General features: G+C 37.9%; 1 protein-coding gene across 9 annotated transcripts in view; it reads left to right on the top strand.

The window, feature by feature from the left end:
• Positions 1–21,273, top strand: part of TAFA2 (TAFA chemokine like family member 2) — a 190,685-nt gene that overhangs the window by 122,095 nt on the left and 47,317 nt on the right. For all 9 annotated transcript variants that reach the window (XR_003990606.1, XR_003990605.1, XR_003990601.1 and 6 more), the window contains one exon: positions 12,949–13,055. Coding sequence is in view for 2 of the 9 variants with exons in the window: in XM_030479860.1 (XP_030335720.1) it covers positions 12,950–13,055 (106 nt within the window). In the remaining 7 variants the exon portion in view is untranslated. The remainder of the gene's footprint in view (positions 1–12,948; positions 13,056–21,273) is intronic.

Raw genomic sequence — 21,273 nt, 5'->3', positions numbered from 1 at the left:
CAAGTTCTCAGGGCTTTAATACACGGAAATGGATCCTTTTGGTTTTTTGCCTTTAGAAATAACATTTTCTCTGCAACTACAAAGGATAATTAAAATTGCCATACTTATCTAATTATTGGACTCTGGGAGCTTTCAGAGAAACACCAAAAGGGCTCAAGAAAACACTGGGGGACCTAGGCTTGCTTCACTATGCAGCAGGGTACCGAGATGGAGGCCCATTGTTATCAATTGCAACTGCAAATTATGGAAGGAGGGATATAAAACCAGCAAACATCCTTTCTTGCATCAGTGCCATAAAAAGGGTTTTCACCTTTTACTGGAAAAGATTATGGAAAATGCAAGGCAGATAGCTGTTAAAATGAAACAGAATTCCCTGTTGCAGAAGGAAATACACTTTGGCTTAGACTGAACTTTGTTTCTCTTAAAGTTATGAAAGCTGTGGTGATCTTCCAAAATTAAAGCAACTTATAAAGAACTGCTGATCTCAGTGTAATACATTTAGTTTCCTGCAAGTCTACCAAACGTATAATCGTTTCCTTTGATGGTGATGTCAGCGCAATATCCGTAATTGTGACTAAAATAGTATGGAAATATTACTATATCTGTTTTTTCTTAGTAAGTATTGTATGTACAGTACTATAGCTCTGCTCTAGGAAATTATAATGATCTCTTATTAAAATTACATAATGATTTAAGAGAAAAAACATTCTAAACCTTTCAATCTCACCATTTATTCTAAGAGGTTTTCTGCTGTCTTTCATTTATGGCTCTTTCGATGTTGTACTAGCTAATTCTCATTCTCATCTAATGACCCTTTTCAAGTCTTGCTCATTTAGAAAATAATGCTCTCTTAGCATAGGAGACACATGGAAAGACTTTCTAAGACTGCACTAAAAGAATGGCAGTGGCCTGTACTGCTCTTGTATGTTACTGAATTTGGATTGTTACTGACAGCAGAGTAGGCATTACTTGGCTTAGTTCCTAGACAGTTCCAATTAATTATTATAAAATGAAGAATGAAAGAAAAAGAAAAAAGCTCTTTTTAATCATAAATACTGCAAACACTGGCTTTAACCCCTTCTTTTGAAACAAGAGGCATGGAATCCTGAGCATCTTTGTGCCTAATACTAATGCTGTTAATGCAATTGTCATGAAAAGTATAATGACATAACCCTCCGTAATAATGAAATACAAATTAAAGTAAATAATTTTTGTTTGTTTCACCAAGCATACATAAGAATGCAAATACAGAGTGTCTTAGAAACAGTTAATCCTGTTGTAAATATGGTAACATCTGAGGATTTTCTGGGCCAAATCTGTATTATAGAACAAAAAAACCTCTTGAGTCAGATTTAGTTTAATAAACTTCTAATTTAAGGACATTTTACATTGCTAGGCTGGAATAAAAGAATTTTAATCTGATTATGAATATGACCTTTATTTTTTTTTTTTTTTTTTTTTAAGTCAACTGAAGTGTACTTGGCCTTAACTTAAGTCCTGTCTGGTAAGGCAACATGAAGCCAGTGCCTTCCCTCTGGGCCATGGGATGTAGGCAGGTGTGCAGTGCAGTCCTTGCTGGTCCTAGATGGACAGGGTCTGTCCCATCTCCAGTAGGTAATTTCTTAGGCTTTCCCTTTTGGCCGGTTCTTTTCTTTTGTTCATCTAAAAGGGTCAACCTATGCATCTTAGTGTGGCTGTTGGTTGTGTGGCTTCCAGACTCAGGGAAAAACTGTCAATAATCCAGTGGCTGAAAATGGCAGTGATAGAGCCAGTAAAGTGTTTGACAGTTTTACAGTGAGTTGTACTTTCCTTCTACAGTAGATTTGCTTCTAGGTTAGTTAGTACCCAGTGTGAAACAAGACAGAAAATCTCTTGTCTTTAATTTTCTGCACTGAAGGACAAGGGTTTCGCTGTTTCACAAAAATGAACAATTCACTGAGTAATTGGAAGTAATTTATTCTGTACTCCATGCCTCTAAATTAGGGGGATGTACTGCAGGTAGCTGTTCCCTGATTTTGGCACAAAAGCTATCCTTCCCTTTGCTGTGGTGTCACAGTAGGAATAATGGCCCTAAAATGCAGATCAGAACTTGTTTGATGGCCTCATGAGTGACAGGTCCCTTTCAACATGCCTTTGAGGTTTGCTAAGAATCTGAAAATGCTTTTCAGAATAATCACAACCACGAGGGCATCTTATCCAAGTATAAAATAACAGTGATAATTATCTCATTCCGCATGAGATTGTAAGGCTGTGTCTACACTAGCAAATAGTTCGTCTTTACAGAAGTGATTCTGTAGACTCAAACTGTTGTTGCTGAGGGTGTGATATCCACATTGTATTCATTTAGTGGAGTAGGAGGTTTTTTTTTATCAGCTCTTCTCTGAACTGAACACCCCTAAACTGTTGGAGTGTACTGTGTATACTCTTGGGCTCATCTTCTGCTTTATTTTAATCTAAAAGATATTAGTTTCGTGTCCTCCAGAGTCATTCCATGATGTGATCCAGATCATTGTAAATGGAGACTACTTGAAAATTTGTTTGAAAAGTGGAGTCCAGCTCCACACCGAAATGCAATATAAATATAAATGCACCCCATAAGAGTCTCTGCTCCACGGCACTAGAAGAACAGCACACTACTGATTTGCTTTGTCATTCATCCTCTTCTTGTGCTCTACCCAAGCTACATACCATGCAGCATGAGGCTGGGTACAGACTTTTAGGAAGTGCAGGTTATGACTGGCTATTTAATGAGCTCCTTGCCATATTAAAATGCTATTTCAAGGCTGGCATAGTAGATGACAAAGTGAGTGCATTGTTTATCAAGGTACACTCAGATGAAACTCAGGATTGTGTGGTCAATATAGCTCTTACATAACTGATGGTACCCTTCAAAAAAGTGTGTTTGAATAGAGGCTGGGAAATTGATCTGATTTTTCAAGGAAGACTGGGTGCCATTTAGATACTTCAGCCATTATTAAGCAAATCTTGGCCTGGCTTGAATCCATTCATCGCAAGTCATCACAGGAATACTTGTTTGGGTTTTTTGGTTTGGTTTTTTTTTTTTTGTTTGTTTTGTTTTGTTTTGTTTTGTTGTGTTTTGCTTTGCTTTGGTTTTTTTTTTTTTTTATTTGGTTATTAATAATTTCTTTTAGTTTCAGAACACCAATGAGGATGTAAAGACTGAGAGGAGACTTCAAATTTGTGATATAGCATGATTCTCAAGACAGCATTAGTTTTGTAGTCTATGTGACAGATCAGATAGCATGCCAGGATCAAAAAAATACCGGTATTTGATAATTCTGTTCATGGACAGAAAAGCTGCTGAAATTTTCTACAAGTAAGTTAAAAATTCAGATTTTCCTTGTGTGCCTACATGGGCATACCTCTGCTGAGCACAAGGCTCTGTATCTGGATTATCTGCTGGACTTGGTGTTCAGCTTCCTCAGCTGGTAGCTGAAGATTGTTTGTACAGGCTGGCTTCCTTTTCTAAGCATCTCTGTGAGTGAAGTCTTTACCTATGCGCTTGCTCAGGAGCAGAGATTTGGTTTATGTACCAGATCCATATTTATGAAGAGCCTGGACTAACTTCTGTCTCACTTTTTTCCCTGGAAAAGTCTGTTAGGTCTTTACATTCAAAGAATGGAGGAATGTGTTCCAACTAGGTTTACTCACAGTCGACAACTTTCCTGTGTTCCTAGTGTGTTATGTCAGCTCTTAGAGCTATTTTGGTCTCAGCACAAACAAGCTTCATATTTTTCTGTGGTTTGAGCAGCCTGCCATTTCTTATTGACACTTGAACCTTTGCCTTCAAGTGTGGCCCAAAATGTGTAGGCATCAGGTATAAAACATAGACTGGGCTCAAACCTACCTATTATTTGTCAGAAGTGCTATGCTGCCTATTGACAGATATAATTGTCATGAAAATAGCAGGGGGGAATTTAGACTGAGTCTTGCTTCCCTGTTCATCTGCAGAGGTCTGTCACAGTGTTATTTACCAGTATAATTCTTTGGAAAAACAAAATTTAACCTTCAGTAGGGAAGTAATGCATTAGAACCTGAATGGTTCCTGTCAACATACAAAATTCCAGGTCTGGCAAAATTATGTAATGTAACACCTCATCCATATTCTTACATCTCTGCAAGAATCCCAAAATTAGTCCTCTGGTATTGCTTGAAAGGCATTATGTTTAAGATAGTAGTCACTTTAAATGTATATAATAAGAAGAAAAATTTTTAAGTTCATGTATTCACACTCTTAAAATGCATGTAATGGTATTATTTGTTCTGTTTTTATCCTAAAATGCTTAATTTCTGAAAGTACATAGGTTTTGTTGTCGGTCTCTTTCAGAAAACAAGAATCCATATCTTGACAATCATGATGCTTGCCACTTTTACTTTTCCATAATGTCAATGTATAAAACAGGATGACAATAGGAAGATTTTCAATTTAAAGCAAGACTGATAGAAAAGAGAGTGAGGGAGTCTTAATCATGGAATAGTCACCCATGCTCAACAGTATGACTTTAATTCACTGAAGTTAGTCAAAAAGCAATATTACTACTGAGTGGTCCACCAGTATAGTACTGTGACTGTTGGGGTCATCTTAAAGTTCATGACACACAGGTGGCACTTATGCATCGAGGATGTTGAAAAATAAGGAGGAATATTCATCTTAATCAGTTTTTGGATGGAACCCAGTATGGGTTCAGGTTATTAGTGAGGAGCCTTCTAGTTTTTTCCTCATAGGGTATTACAGTGACAAATGCTGTGACTTCTCTCTTCTTTTTTTTTTTTTTTTTTTTTACGAGAGTGAGATGACTTGGAAAAAACCACTTCATTAATGCACTTGGAAAGAACTTGCTTATAGTTTTCTTCTTGAAAAAACTAACACTTGGCTTCCTGTACTAATGTACAAAAAAGGAATCATGGTATTGACATAGAGACAAGACTGGAAGAGATTTCCTGAATCACTGAGCTGAGTGTCCTGATCCTGCCTCCTGGCAAGACAGCATCTATTCCATTTCTTATGGGTATGTTTCTTGCCCTCACCTTGTTTATTTCCTTTCCTTGGTCTCTCTGTTTCCCTGCAGCCTTTGCTTTGTTGCACAAACCAAGCTCTTTCAAACTCCTCCTATGGTAGAGTCTTCATTCCTGTGACTGTTGTAGAAGACTGTCTTCATATGTTTTGTGAGTTCAGTTTTTCTTCTGTGAAGATGGTTGGCCAGAATATATAGGCTCATACTTGTCTTTCTGTGTCTTTATTAGCAATATATCATTTAGTAATTTATAGGATTTGCCTTTTTCACAGCCATCTTGTGTCATGTTGGTACTGAAGTGCTCTTGCTGATCAGCTAAAATAAACTAATTGTTTTTTACACGTTGTTTCAAATGATGAATTCCCAACTTCTAGCAGAAATGCTATTAATCCCTGATACTCCCTTTCAGTACGACTTGCTGTTATCGCACCTGAATCCACCTTTCAGTTCTTGTAGTAATCCACAGAGTCGTCGGCTTAATGTGTAAGTAAGTTCTGGAGTGACACTGTAGAAAATGCTTTATCTAAATCCAGACAAATTATACCTACTTCATTTCTTTGTCTGGAAAACCAGTTATTATCAAAAAAGCTGTCAAGGTAGTCTGGCACAATCTACCCTTGGTAACACTGCTACATTTTATCCTATGTTCTATTTACTTCTGTCTGTAATTTATCTTTTTCTTCAAAGCCTGTTCTAAGCTCTTGCAAATTGAAGAGGTCAGACTAATAGGCTTATGCTTGCCCAGATCATTTTCATCCTTGCTTTTAAATATGGCACTTCAGTTGCCATTCTTCACTAACACTTGATGCTTTTTCTGCCTTGATAGATTTGGAGGCTTATCTCTGCCACTGCAATGGCCTTTATGAAATCGCAGTATACCTAGTGATTCAGGTCTCAGTAAGACATTTTGTTCAAAGCCCATTGAACAGTTATCCTTTTTTCCCAGTTAAACTTTTGATTGGTTAGTGAGATATGAATAAAGAAAATTCAAATAACCATCTGCAAGAGGATCACACATAAGATATAAGCAAATACTACTGCCGTGATGATTAAGTGAACAGATAGTACCACCTATGACTTAAAGCTCCCTTAAGCACAGAAACTGGGAGAGAAAGAGTTTAAAGTGGCATAATAATATCAGAAAAGAATTATCTGAATTGGATCCTAAGTACTTTCTAATACTGAACACTTAACTGTAAGAGCTTATTTCACAAGGGTGTAGGACACCATTGGACAGATTAAAGATATTGGAATATCTTGGATGTTTAAATATCCTGAATGTTTTATGTTAGCACTTAAAACCGCAATGGCACACGCATGTCTAGTGCTAAATTATTTTATATTTTCAGAAATACATAGAAGTACAGAATCTAACCCCACAAAAATTCACGAAATTTTCTTTCCATGTACTTAGTAATGTGTCAGCATCAGTGTTCTTCAGGTGAACACTCTTTTGCTGGTCCTGATGAAATAGACATGAAAGAAATTTAATGTATACTCAAATAAATTCATCTGTATTTTTTGAGTTGAAGCTGGCTAGGAGGGCACTGCATTTCCTGTTTACTCTTTGCTTTCTTTATTGCTTTCAGTTAAGTGTTGCATCTGAAAATTAATGAAGGTGAAAATTACAGTCAGTTGTGTCTAGAAAGAACTGGTGATAATCTGGATGCAGGCGAGATGAACACTGTTAGCAGTTTAGAGAGAAGGCCATTAATCAGTATCATCTGAGTTTTCAAGGCAGTATCATTGCAACCATACGTACTGTTTTGGAAGAAAAACGTTTTCTCCATAAACTCTCAGGGTTTCTAGCTGTGAGGTGGAATGCAGCTAGGTGGCTAAAGCATTTTATATCTCTGGCAATTTAAGCATCCATGGTTATCAGATTTTGGAAACAATAATATGTATGTAAATTTCACATCCAAGTGCTAGAGATACTGTTGGCAAATGTAATTATCTGTATGTGCATTTCTCTCCAATTTCTTGCTACTGGGAAACTAATTGCAGTACGTAAAGAAAAATGGTGTTTTTTTGGTTTACTGCATATTTTCATATTTTCCATAACTTTTTTTCCCCCCAGATATTTGAGATATTTTCTTTTCTTGAAACTGTCTCTTTTTATAAAAGCATACTCACTAACTCACTAATCGTTTTTCAAGAAATCACATAGGTACGTACATCTCTAGGATAGTATGAGCTTAAATTTAAGTAGGTGCTTAAGTCACACTGGTTTAAATAAAAGACAAGTGTGGGCATGCATGTCAATCATACGCTTAAGTACTTTTGGGAAGAAGAATTCATTTTCCTCAGTGTCTGAAGTCTTAGCACAGTAGCCTTTCTAAAGCCCTCCTTATGGCACTAAGCCTAAAATTCTTCAGTCTGCTTCCCCTGGTAACACTTCAGCTGAAAGTAACAGTGACAACCTTACTGTACTGATCTACCAGCAATGGTTTAACTATTTCTGAATATTTCTCAATAGTGGGACTAAGCTATCTAGGGCTACTTACTCTGTTATTAAAAGATCCACACTGGTCAACAACAAATTTTTGAACACCCCCTTTCCCCCGCCTCCAAAACCCAACACCACCCACCCCTTTTGCTTTGCATACAGAGACTTTCCATGTGGCTCCTACATAAGACGTGCATGCTTTGCTAGGCTAAATGCCTATTGTCTTTCCTTCCTTGCCCACCTAGATCAAAGACAGTAGCTTATGAGAACAGGTCTGTGTTTTTCTCCCAGCTTCATTTCAGAATCAGAATGCACTTTGTGTCTGTTACAGGCTGTGATGTATGAAGCAGAAAGAAGATTGATTTTCACAAGCTACCTTGTACCTGAAGTAATGAGAGTGGCAAATTACTTGTTCACTGAGCAAACATGACAGGAATGTCATAGAGGGAATTTATATGTATGCAAACACACATGGGTCACATCGCTGTTTTACAAAGTGACCTTACCCACCAGAGGGGCATTTTAAAATCTGCTTTAGCTTACACAGGAAAGGCTAAAGAAAACTGCAAATACCTGCATTGCGTGGGATGTAGAAACTAACACAACTAATAAATAATGTAAGATTCAGCAGAGTACGGAGCATAATTTAAATGACTGCATTATTTCTGTACAAGAGACTCGGGGTCAGAAATCAGTAGTGATTTCTACTTCTCATTTAGGGTTTCTCTGAAGTAGCAAATAAAATATTTGTCATGAAAAGAAAAGTAAGAGAATGTGAGACTAATTTTCTATCTATTTTATATCAAGTTTTTGTCTCTTAAACATTTCATCAAGATTCAGTAGAGAAGTAGGCTTCCACTTCACTGTATGAGCACTTGCATTCACAGGGTGTATGTGTTTGCAGAAGACATAGATCTTACTGACACTGAAAGTTTCTACATATGTAAAATGGAACGAATGAATTTTGAACAGCTTCACAGAAGCTGATGTTTGTAAAGAAAAGAAAGAAAAGGAAAAACAGGGAAAAATGCTGTTACTTCTAGGAAACAGATGAGAATTTTATTTGTGTATAAGCTCTTAAGGGAAGAATGAAAGTTATTATTTCCCTTTTTTTTTTTCCTTCAACAGTAACGATTACATGAGGTTACACTTCACTTAAAATAGGAAGGCAAGGCAATTCAGCACTGGCCATACAATGTAAGGTAATTTCCATGTGATTCTCCTCTATTGCTGAACTGTTGGAAAGGTGACTGATGTCAAGCCCAAAAGCAAAAAAGGAAGAAAGTAGAAACTCAGGAGTTTATGGATGCTACAGTGCTACAGTGAAATTGAAGACAAACATCTGCACATGGCAGTATCTGTACAGCCAAATAGATAGGGCACATCCACTGTTGGAAGACGCCTGACAATGAGGTGGAGCAATGATAAGGAGAGCCTGTGCAACCTATTAGTGTATTCACAATTTGCTTCTGATAAGCCATGGAGGCCAGGGGTAAGGATTTGTGCTGACACAGCAGTTTGTGAAGCTTCTCTTCAGGTGTGGTTTCACCCTGAGGAAAAAAATCCTACATTTTTAAACCTATTTTTGTCACTGATTACTGCAACAGTCTATTCTTGAGTCCATGATACCAGACTGGTGATGGTCTCATGGAGTGCACTTCAGGGAAAAGGAATCTTAGGGAGCAAAAGTAACAAATTCTATGAATTTATTCATTGTGTTATGGTTTTAATGAAGAGCTGGTCATGGCAGCGTCATCTCGCACTCAGCCATTGCCTGTTTGAATTATGTGGGCGATGTCTTTTTGTTTTATTTTGAATGTGTCCCTGGAACCACAAAACCAGCTATCTCGCTTTTTCCTTGCCTTGTGAAGCACATTGAAAAATGAACTCAAACATGGTAGCCTTTCATGTCCTTTTTTGCATGAAAGTGCTGAGAATTCCTTGGATTTATTTCCAGTATGTTGGAGTTAGATACTGAGGACATTTTTGTTACACATGAAGTTTGTATTTTTGTGCACAATTCATAGTCAAATGTAGGCATCTCCTACATCATGGCTATTCTCAGTTTTGGTCACCTTTGGCTCACATGGCACTACTGAAGGCTGTGAGGATCACAGTGAGGGAGAGGTTCTGCAGAAAGGAAAGTAAATAGAAGAGGAAATGGTCTTACAGAGAAAACCATTCAGGTTAATAGCTACAGTTTGTCTGTGGAGCTCTGCATCACCTCTAGTAAAAGTAGACCTCATTTCAGAACTCATTTGTTCTATTTAACACAGCCTGTTATGTTAGTGTAATAACAGTACAGTAATGGACTGAATTTTATTTCCTGGATGCACTTACTTGGCATGGATCAAGGTTGCAAGAGGCTAATAGTTATATTTCAGAGCAAAGGTCAAATGCTGTTTAGTTCCAGTGTCTTCTCAGTGCTCTATCATGGGCTGTTTTGCAAATCTGCAAAAAAATAACCAGTTTCTCAGCCCAGGTGATAATGCATGCACACAGATACCAAGCATATCTCCCGGCCTCCCCTTGTTATCTAGCTGTTTGCCTGCTTTGCTGATGAGATGCATCCGTCTGAACCCCGAGTTTCTTGGACTACAATCCCTTTATTTTTATTTCTTGGGCTGTATTGCTGCAGTGTGGCTTCTGTGTGTGTAGCAGGACTGCTGGGAGCAGAGTGCGTTGCGCCTTTGTGCTTATGCAGCCACTCATCTGTCCTTGGACTGACCGTTGTGAGTAGCCAGTGCACACAACTGCAGATCTAGTGCTATACTGCATAATTAGTTTGAAACCTAACATCATCTTCCAACTTTTTATTTGAGCTGCTGTATGTTATGAATACTTTAACTGCTGAGATATTTTTTTGTACTTCTGCTGATGGTGTCTGAACTGTTTGCCCCAAGCTTAGAACTGCTACTTTCACTGAGTTTTCTGTTAATTGTGCCTTTTATGGGACTGCTATATGAAAAAGTTACAATTTTTGTCCTTCTAAAGGCGGATACCACAAATAAGTAATGCAGAATAGTGCAATAGGCTTGTGGTACAGAAATGGTGTAGTTTTCCTCCTGACTGGAAAACGCGGCAATGGCATTGAGCCCAGGTTTTCTGTATTAAAGCTGAAACCCTTCCTTTACTTTGCAGAACAGTCTCTTCTGCATTCAGTGTTGGCTTACTCCTCTTTGGTGTGCTAAGCTGTGGGTAGGGGTTTGTATCTTCACTCTGCCACCTACCCTGAGGGACTGCTGTTCAGAAGCAGATAGGTTGGTTTTCTCTCTTTCCTCCTACTACTACTGTTTTTCCTTATGTATCTGCATTTTCCGCCCTTCATTTGTTGCCAGCCTTGCAGCACATTGAGTGAATATGGCATCAGTAGAGCACGGGAAAGAACTGTGTTAGATTCAACTTTGCTTAATGGTGCAAATCCCACTGGGTTTTGAGCAGTGTTGGGTAGGTGAGGAAGAATGATTTGATTTTAATGAGAGATGACTTGGCACCAGCATCATAACAGATACAGCATGAGAATCCAGGAGGGAAAGTGTTAATTCATATTCTGTTCACAGAGATAGCTGTGAAAGAGCATATGGTGAATGTGCATTCCAGTTTCATTTCTTTTGTTCTTATTTACAGTGACAAACGGTGTATTTCCCTTTAGCTTTGATTACTTCATAAACCTGGAGCTGATGATGAATATGCAGTTTACACTCCAAAGGCACTGGAATCCACGCAAGAAGGCAGAGCTTGGTGTGGTTCACAGCACACTGTGACCTCCACCCTGTTTATTAATCAGTCAGGCTTTCAGGGCACATCCACCATCCTAGATACAGCACTTGCTTACTCCTCTCTCTTTTTCTCTGATAAATGTGATTATCTGAACATCTGGGAAACACACTATAGATGTGTGATTTCTGTCAAAGGATGCTGAATTCTCTTTGCTCTGAATTCAGGCTTAAAAGGGTTTGGTATACTCGTCAGTGGGTTCTTAATTTGTGTCATAGTGTTTTGTTATGCGCAGCCTGGTGTGGAAATTCATCGGTGCTTAACAAGGTCTCATCAGTCTCCTGGAGAGCAAGATTAGCAGTTTTTAGGGAAGTGGTCTGGTTACAATTCTGGAAATCATGAGTGGAGTTGTGGGGTGTGGAGGGAGTTGCCTTATCAGTGTGTGGTGTTCTGTTAGAAAGCAATTTGCTCAGAGGCAAGGATTTGCTTTGAAGGAATGGAAAGAGATTTGGGACTTTGAACAGGCTGCTGGTTAATTCTGTATTAGAGCAGTCTGACTTTCACAGATTTGTGGTTGCCCAAGATAGTGTTGTACATGAACAGAGCAAAAGAGATGCTCTAAAAGCCTTTGGGCTTCTTATGAACGTGGTAGGAGACAAATGTGCAACCATAGTGAAGCAATGCAGTTTTTTCTGCTCAGAAAGGCACCCTAGTTCCAGGCATTACAAAACAGGAATAATATTGTATAAGTGATCAAATTTGAGCTTTTCTAGTATAAGTAATTTGAAATAGGCATCACTGTCCTATTGACCTATCAGCAGAAACATGACCATTGTGCCGAGCTTTTTTTTTAGCCAGCTCCCTAGGGCTCTTCTACAGAGAAAAGTGAGAGAAGATTTCATTATTATACCCCTTGCCATTCTCTGCGCAACCGTAATCCTTAAGCACTAGCGCCTATATTCCTGAACTTGTCTTTTTGTCAGGTGGAGGGGTATTTTATCTTTGGAGGAGGTTACTGAGAAATAAGTGATGTATTACCTTGTGCTTGAACCACCAACAGTGGCTTGCTGTCACAGTGAAAACATCACTAAACAAGATGAAAGTAGCTGTGTGCAATTTCCCTTGGTGCAGTAAATCAAATCTTTTCATTACCCAAAGATAGACAGGAGAGAAACTAGTGAATCTGCCCTGCTCAAGTCCATGTTTCTGAACCACTCATGACTTCCTGACAGGATTTCTCTGCAGGAGGGTTGGTATGTGTGCTAGAGGTCTATTCAAATCTGTTATTGCTTTATGAATCATGGGCACAATCCAAAAAGAGCTGCAGTCCCAAAAGCTAAAAACTCCTCTGCACGGTCAGAGAGAACCACATTGACCATGACTGGCCCTAAACACACCAGTGGAACTGCTCTGCTCATCAAAACCTGCTGCATAGCTACTTGGATTCATCCTTCTTGCCAACTTTGGGATCTGCTGTGGTTATGAACACTCCTTATACCTTGAAAGAAATGTGATGAGTGGAGGAATTATCTAGGGTCCTAACCAGACTGGAGGAATGCTGGTGGACCAGGAAGGGAGGTTATACAGATGCTCTATATCATGTACCTCATTTAGAGCTAAGCAGAATTTAAGACTTAAGGGCTGTCAGCCAAACACTCACAAAAACTTCTTGAATTCTCCTTCAATTAGATAAAAAGTGTTTTTTAAATAAGTCTTAAGATACTTATTTTTGTGCATTTTTGTTTTCAGGATGAATAAGAGATACTTACAGAAAGCAACAAAAGGAAAACTGCTAATAATAATATTTGTTGTAACACTGTGGGGGAAATTAGCATCTGGAGCAAATCATCATAAAGGTAAGAAATTCAGTTCTGTTCTATTATACTGTCATATTTGTGGCCTCTATCAACAAATTCAGAAGCGTCCAGTTCATGTGAGCTTTTTCCTTATGTATTTGTGTCTCCTGGTATTGGTTCACTAATCAGTACCTCCAAAGGAGGAGTCTTTTCAATGGCAGACTTCTGTTAATTTCTTGAGAATTTAAGTCAGTCCCATTTTCAGCATTCTCTGATTTTAGGTCATTTTGTAATGATGATAAAAAAAGATGGTAATGTAAAAAAATCGAATAATGAATACTGCTTGTCTCATAAAAATAGATACATCAGATAGTGCATATGTGTGCTACAAATGAATTCCTGGAATGAGCATTAGAAAAAAACAATTTTTTTGTGTGTGTGTTTCTGTAAACCCCTAGTGCAAGGAACAAGGGATGCATGTACTAATATCTTCTTAAAGACTAATGTAACTTGAAATGTGATCTGCAGTGATTTTGAAGTCTACTTCTCATCTTCATGTAGTGTCTATTGGGTGTGTATCTACTTACTCAAGACAAGAATAAACTCTTAACAACTTGGGTAAAGTAAGAGTGGAACATGAACATTACCAAGAGCTAAGGAGTTAAATACTGGGGAAGGATTCCAATAAAATCAGTCATTTCATCTCTCTGTGTTCATGTACGTTTTATAATATTCCTCTGATGACAGGATTTCATGGCAGATATTTTATATATCTGGCGGCTAGATATTTTTCTGCTCTGTGAAGATATCTTATTTTAAAATACCTCACATATTAAGTACTTCAGGAAGCAGAGGCACTTCCTGCAAAGTCTTTGTGTAAGTTACAGTTTGGCTGCAGACAAAACAGATTCTGATGTGGTCCTACAGGCCACAAAAGATGGGCATCATGCCAGCCCGGAACCATGCTGACACCCTTTGCTCAGCTTTTGTTCCCCCTCCAAACCAGAATATGCATTTGTGCTGTGGCTGGCCAGTTTAGTTGTGTATTGGAAAAGAACCAATGCATCCTAGCTTGGATTTAGAATTCTTTCGTCTTTGATTTTGTTTCTTTAATAATTAGAAAGCCCATCTCCAGGCCATTTTGATTCCATCCCCAAGGGCTGGTCAAGCTGTGTTTGCCTTTTTGCCTTACTTGAATTCAAACTTGGCCAAGTTATGTTTGCTACTTCCCCCCTCCCCTTAAAAAAAAAACCCCAAAACCCCACAATCTGATGAATAAAACTTGTCACCAAGTATTTCATGGAAACAAATTATAATCTTCAGGACTCTTTGGGGAATTAGTGCTTCATAACTGAGAATCAAATGATACCCCACCAATTTTAGCTTTCCAGACATATTGATGGAAGGGAAACTCCAGCAGAGCTATACCATTAATTATCTGGACATTACTTGGCATTTGAGCAGCAGCCCTAGAGTAGAAATAACTTGAGAAATACTGAATTTGATGTTTTTAGATTAAAAAAATATGCACATGAGCTCCCTTGTGAAATCAGGTTATTAGCTGTAGGGACTTCCTTACATCCCTGCAAGTTAACAAAAAATTTTGATCCTTCTTTTTCTTTAATTTGTAACTTTTCACACCTTTAGCAAAATATATGAAGTCTTGCAGGGAACAATAATAATAAGAAGCATGACTTGAATGTCTAATTTGGAAAAGTAGTTATTGTACATGTTCAGATTCTTTTGGCAAGAAAAATATTCAGAAAGATGTTGGCTTGCGGATTTAGTAGATCTTCAAATCACTTGCACTCACTGTATACGGGGGATTATTTTAAAAAGCACAAATCAGAGTTACACAGCTCAACTAACATTGATTTCCAAAGATACTGGGAGTTTAAGTTCCCCTTGTGTCACAGAAAATCTTCCCCCTACTCTCTTAGTAGAAATGGAGCTAAGGTCCATCCAAGGAGAACTGATGCGGTTCACCTTTGCATGGTGTTTCCAAATACTGAGAAATATTATCCCTACCATCATTAATCTTCATTCATAGAAGTCCTTACTAGCATATTCACATGACAAATGCTAATGACTTTGAAGGAGCCCCTACAATTTCAAAAATCAATAATCTACATTTGAAAAAATCTTTACTTTCCTATTGACTTGTCATACTATTCATTAGTTGCAACAATTCTTAAACCCATATAACTTTCAGAAGGCTACTGTAAAAGAAAAGAAAAAGAAGCAAATATCAATGTGCGAAAAATTGTTTAATGAGCATTCTGTTCTCCAGACAGACTTCAGCAGGTATATAAACAGCTCACTCTGACAGGCCATCCCTAGGCTTATTGCGCTTATTTCAGGGGTATGGCACAAATGAAAAATCCCCGGTCAGCAGCCAGAAAAACAGGGGCCGATGCAGGGCATGGGGAACCAGGCTCTGAAGTCCAGTTGAGCAACCACCAGGATTACAAACTGGGATTTCAAATGACAGCTTTTCAGTGTCAGGTGTGTGAGTGCAAAGTCCCTCCTTCTTTCGCTTGAGATAACTGCTTTGGACACACTTCTGCTCCCTTTATCTTGGCTGATTGTTAAAGTTTCATCAGCCTGGACAGAAAGTCCAAGAACTAAAAGAGATAAGCACTCAACAGCATTTAAAACAAAACGGAAAGCTCACATTTTTTTCTGCCACACACAGGATTCTGAGTTCTCCTGCATAGTTCTTGGGTGCGCACATACTTACACTCCATTTATCCTGTCTTCTGGAAAAAAAACAGGAACTCTGCTTTTTCTTCTGCATTTTGCTGGGGACCCTGATGTGTGATGCATGCATTACCAGAGCACATGCACCTGTGAATCAGCCTGCAGTACCAGATCCATTTGTGCTGCAGTAGCTATGTATGAAAAGACAAGTAAAGAGTGGCATATCAGTCTCCCAAAGGATGTTATCAAGGTTATGAGTCTAAAAACTGATATACCTTGACAGTGGCTGAAAAAAAAAAGGCTGATCCTGATGCTGTTACTCCTTGCTAGCCCTTGGAAAACAAATAGACCTGTGCAAGCATATAGTGTTCATTGACAGAAATGGCAGGCAGGCATCAGTTCAGCATCACTGCCTGTTTGCTCTTTCTGTCATAGGGAACATGAATTGGTTTGGTGACCATTGTATCACAGCCTGTGTTTAAGGTTTCAAGTGTTGGACTGGTCCTTTTGAGAAAGAAATACACTGATAGCCCCTTGCAAGCACTCCTTTGTAGACAAGAGGATGCTTCAAGACAAGAGTTTCTACCATAAAACTAAAAACTCTTTCAGAATTTGGATTTCTCTGAGCTTCTTGTGATTACTAAGTTTTTTTCCTAGATTTATAACACAATAAAATAATCTAAATAAATTATGGGTGCTTTTGAATCTGTGAATAGTTCAACATTCATCAAAATAAAAACTTAATGTTAATTTTGAATCCCTGGCAAACAAAAAAAAAAAAAGAAAAAAAAAAAGAAGTTATTTAAAAATATGGCTCATTGTGAACGCTTTCTTGCCAGAAGGAATTCATTATGGAACCAGAAAACACTCCAGGTGGCTAAATAAAGTAATCAAGTATTTTTTGACTTACTAGATGAAAAGGCATGATAATTTATTTTCATTTTAAAAATTTCACTCAGAAGCTGAACTTACTCATCTGATGCCTATCATATAGTTAAACCAAACTAAACTCTTTATTGTTTGTGATGCAGAATTGATGCTCCTATTTGTGACTTTGCACCAAATTAGAAGCCTGAGGGAACGTCTTTCTATTCACAAGGAGAAAATGAATCTTGGTTTTTCCTTGCAGAGTAGAAGCTTTTTTGAAGCCTAGTTGAATGAAGGAGCCACTGAGCTGCTTTTGGCTTGTAGCATTTGTCAGGGCTCTCTCAGTGCAGTAATGCTAACGCGGCACTGAATCAGCATATGACAGGCTCCTGGCTCTGTCTGACCCCCAGGCTATGGAATTGATTTGTTTTGAGGAGAGATAATATAGCACTTTGTTAAAAGCTACGGTAATGGCCTGCGTGCATTGCCTCAATGCCCTCATGCCCGTTTCATGCACAAGGGGTGAAATTCACTGATGAGTTAGGACAACTGCTTAGATGGTTTAATAAGTGATTTATCATAGGATCATAAAATCATGGAATGGTTTGTGTTGGAAGGGACCTTAAAGATCATCTACTTCCAACCCCTCTGCCATGGGCAGGGGCAAAAGTGCATCCAGATTGTACATCCAAAGAGCAAAATTTAAACAAATTAGGCTAGAAGCGATCTATTTCTAAAAATAGTTTCAAGTAATCAGCTAACTATACCATATATGTAGATAGTGAAAACCATGAAATGCATTTCAAAAGCTAACAAATAACTTTAATTTATTCTGTACTTGCAACAACATTACATTTTGCATATAAATGATGTCAGGGCTATTCCAAACCTTAATGTCTCTCCAGTATTTGGGGTTCTTTTGCATCACTAGAGCAGTGTGAGGGACTTGAAGCACACTGGTGAATCTGGTGCTATGCTTTCCAAAACCTTTAGTGTTGTGAATTATGACTTAAAGATGCCATTGATCCTCTGATTCTTGCAATAGATTTCCTCCTAGCCAAACTTTCTTCTTACAGTTATCCACTGACTGATATTCATCTAGTAGCCTATGTGTAACTCTATTGCTTTATGTGTGACTTCATATTCAGATGTCAGTATTTAAAGTCCAGTACGGGCTTGCACTCCTTAGATTCCCAGGGCAAAGGTTTATTGTCAGTAGTACTACATATTATGACATGGATAAATGCACCTTGAAGTTTACTAAAGGTGATGCCTAAGTGGAGATGCTTATGAGCACTTATGATTAGTTCTGCTTATTTGTCTTACCAATTTGCTGTTTTCTGTATGTTTAAATCTGAAGCAGCAGAACAGAAGACCTTGTTTTTCTTGTGCTGACTGCTTGCTATAGACCAAATGAAACTGTCTTGAGTGGGCTGAGAGAAACCTCCGGAGCACATGGCTGGCTGGTCAGGTAGAAAAGGAGAAAGAGGCTAGCTTTCATAAAGCCTACAGCAGGAGCAAAGACTGAGAGACAGTTTAGAAATCCGTTGAAGAGACAAGCAGCCAGCCTTTTGATGTTATGGAAGGAAAGGGACTTGAGGAGCCAGATGTGACTATGTTGAGGTCTTCTATTTCTGTTCAGCTTTGCTCAGTACCACTGAGTTTTCTCTGTTTTAAAATATATTTGTGTCTAGTTTATAATAATGACTTTGAATTATTAGTCTTGCTGAAGTTTTAGGGTACTCTGTATTAAAGGTCCACAACAGGCCTCTAACTGACTATGGTCACATTGCATTTTGTATGAAAGAAGTTCTTGAACATTCCAGAATATATGTAACTGGTTCTGCTGCTGGGAATCACACTGGAAATTTCAGTCATTCAGAAGGGCTTTGTTAGCCCCTTAATCTGGTATCTTGTTATTGCATTAACAATGTACAGGTTACTGACAACAGTGTGCAGAAACTTGGGTAAATACCTACAACATATTGCAGCTGAATAATGCTGTCTAGTAAGGAAAATTAGGGGCTTGCCTATAATTTTGTTGTTTAAGATCTACATTCCTAGAGTTATTTTCTTTAGTTCGCACTTTTTTGAAATGCTTGTTCCATAATATTTGGTAAGGGATCTGACCATGTGGGTGAATTGTTTGTGTTCAGTATGCACCTTCTGGTTGTGTGTGCCTGTCAAAGGATATAAGAATTGTTCTGCATATTCCCAGGTTCTTTACTGGATAGATAGGAGAAAACTGATGAGGGGATTTGCAAGCACACAGATGTATGTATGTATGTGGATGCCTTAGGACCTACCAGGTGAGGCTGGAAGATGTCAGTGGGTTCTGTCCAAATATTAGATGGAGGCATCCACTTATCTACTGTTGATCTGTCAGTCCTGCTTCATCAAACTCTGCTGTCATATTTGCTAAATGTGTCAAACATGGATAATCTTATCTGTTGTGGAAGTTTGTCCCAGAGATAGATTCACTTAAATGAGAATGCTTTGTGTGCAGCTTTCACTAGCTTAATTCTGAGCGTAATTAATGTTTAAATATAGAAACAAAGGAAGATGATGGTTATTTTAGCAGACATGGGGAAGAAAGATATTAGGTGTTCTTATCCAGCTTGGGCATTAATTGAAAGTTTCAGTTATATCAGGATCAGAACCTGATCCCAGAATTGCCATTTGCTTGAAGATAAAATAGAACAGTCAAACACTTTCATACCGGTATCTGTCACTGCAACCTAAAATGTTAATACAATATATGTTAGAATTCAGTAGATAACATTTCTTGGCCTTCTGTCAGGGTATAAAGGAAAATAATTTTCTCTGATTGCCAAGATGCCAATGGTTCTGATGGTTCACTGGGACATGGGTGCAGAAGTCATGTCAATAGCAGAGTTATGCCTATTTCTTTTCTGTGCTGCCATCTGCAAATGACTGCCTTGTTTTTTGCCCCTGTTTCCATCACCATTGTGGTGATGAAACTTGGCTGTCCTTGAGGCAGCCATAGATAGAGAAGTTGGAGAGTCACAATGAGATGTCATGTGTTTTCCTTTATCATGGCCACTTAAAAATATTTCTGCTTATATTGGGCAAGTATTATGGTTTCTTGATGTTTTTCTAAGACAAGTAAAAGGGAAGTGCTTAGCAGTTCTGTATTTCGGGCCTGATCTTCTAATCCCAATGTCAAATTTGGATCCTTTCCTTAAATACATTCACATTTTGTGTTGTGGTAGAAAGAAGATGATTGCACAAAAGGTTATATTCTTGTAAAAGTTAGGTGGTTGATTTTACAGTTTGAAATACAAAACTTCTAAACATTTCATTCCTTTCATTTATTAGTACTGTTATCTTTCCTTCAATAGCTGGCTTGCCAATCAATTGGGCTTTTTTAGCTAATTTCTGGTTTGGAAGATTAAGCTTTCATTTGCTATTTTTTGTAAGGAAAATACTGTAAGATGTTAGGACTGAAAAAACACTAAAAGCATGCTTACCGTGCTGTTGCTTTTCCTATCATGAGTAAATGTTGACATTTCCCTAATATGGGAATCATACCTACTTTTCCAGTTTTATGTTCTTGGTTTCAAATTAGTCCCGTTGATTTGTTATGTATACTAAGTAACGCATTCAGTAAATTCCTTTACCCTTACACAGTGTGCTTACATTTGCATGCCACTGTTTTGCCTAAACCTGTAAAAATAGTGATTCGTAGAACTCGTTAAAAACTCGTCAACAAAGTTTTAAGTTGACAAGCAGGTATTCTTTATTGCGGTGCCAGAGAACACGGGGGATAGCTCCTCCTAGCATGTTCTGTCCGAGCATCAATCAAACTGTGATTATATTGTCATTAGTCATACATATTCATTATATTGTATACATATTCATGAAGTTGTTTATACATGACATCACATTCCTAGAACATTCTTCCCGCGTGCGCACTTTATTATGGTAGTGGTCTTTGAGATCTTTAGTGGTCATTTCTTCATCATCCTCCTCTTCATCACCTTATCTTTTCCTTGAATTCTTGTTCTGGTAGTCTTTGAGGTCTGCACAGTAGATAAGTGCTTACGCCAGTTTAATTAGTTCGGTAACACTGCTGACATAAGTGAGTGATTTCTTCTCGTCCTTCTGCTTATCAGTTAACTTAGCTACAGCACATCCTGAACATCTGCTAGTTTCAGACACTCTTTATCTACAGCCCTTATTTTGCTTACAGTAAATTTTATACGAAGGTCATAAGGTTCTAGAACTATGTCAGCGACAACAATTTATCTTATACAAGGATCCTTATTATGTTCTTTTGGTTGGGCTTTTTAGGTTTGGAAAGTTTTGTTGTTACGTACAAAGCCAGCAAGCTTAATGTTACTTAAAACTGATTTTTTTTTATTTACTATTTTGGACTTCCTCATCTCAAATAGTATGAAGGAAACTGTTAGCCCCTCTAGATAGTCATCTCTATTCAATTAGTTTTGGTTTAATAGTACCACTTTCTTGGATCTGTTGATCAGAGTTTTCCTTGTTGTTTCATTAACTTAAGTGCTCAATTAATGTAGCATATAGTAGTATATTTTGGATAGCATTTCCAAATTTAAAATATCATTTTTCTGGGCTTACAGTTATATTCTTATATTTTGAGTTTTTCAAAGTATACTTATATTCTGAGTTTTTCATTTGCCTAAATGTATAGCATGTCATAAATAATATCTTGAATAAA

The sequence above is a fragment of the Strigops habroptila genome, chromosome 3 (genome assembly GCF_004027225.2).
Source record: "Strigops habroptila isolate Jane chromosome 3, bStrHab1.2.pri, whole genome shotgun sequence".
Classification (NCBI taxonomy): Eukaryota; Metazoa; Chordata; class Aves; order Psittaciformes; family Psittacidae; genus Strigops; species Strigops habroptila.
The sequence above is the reverse complement of the archived record's forward strand: the minus strand, read 5'-3'. Positions and strand labels throughout refer to the sequence as shown.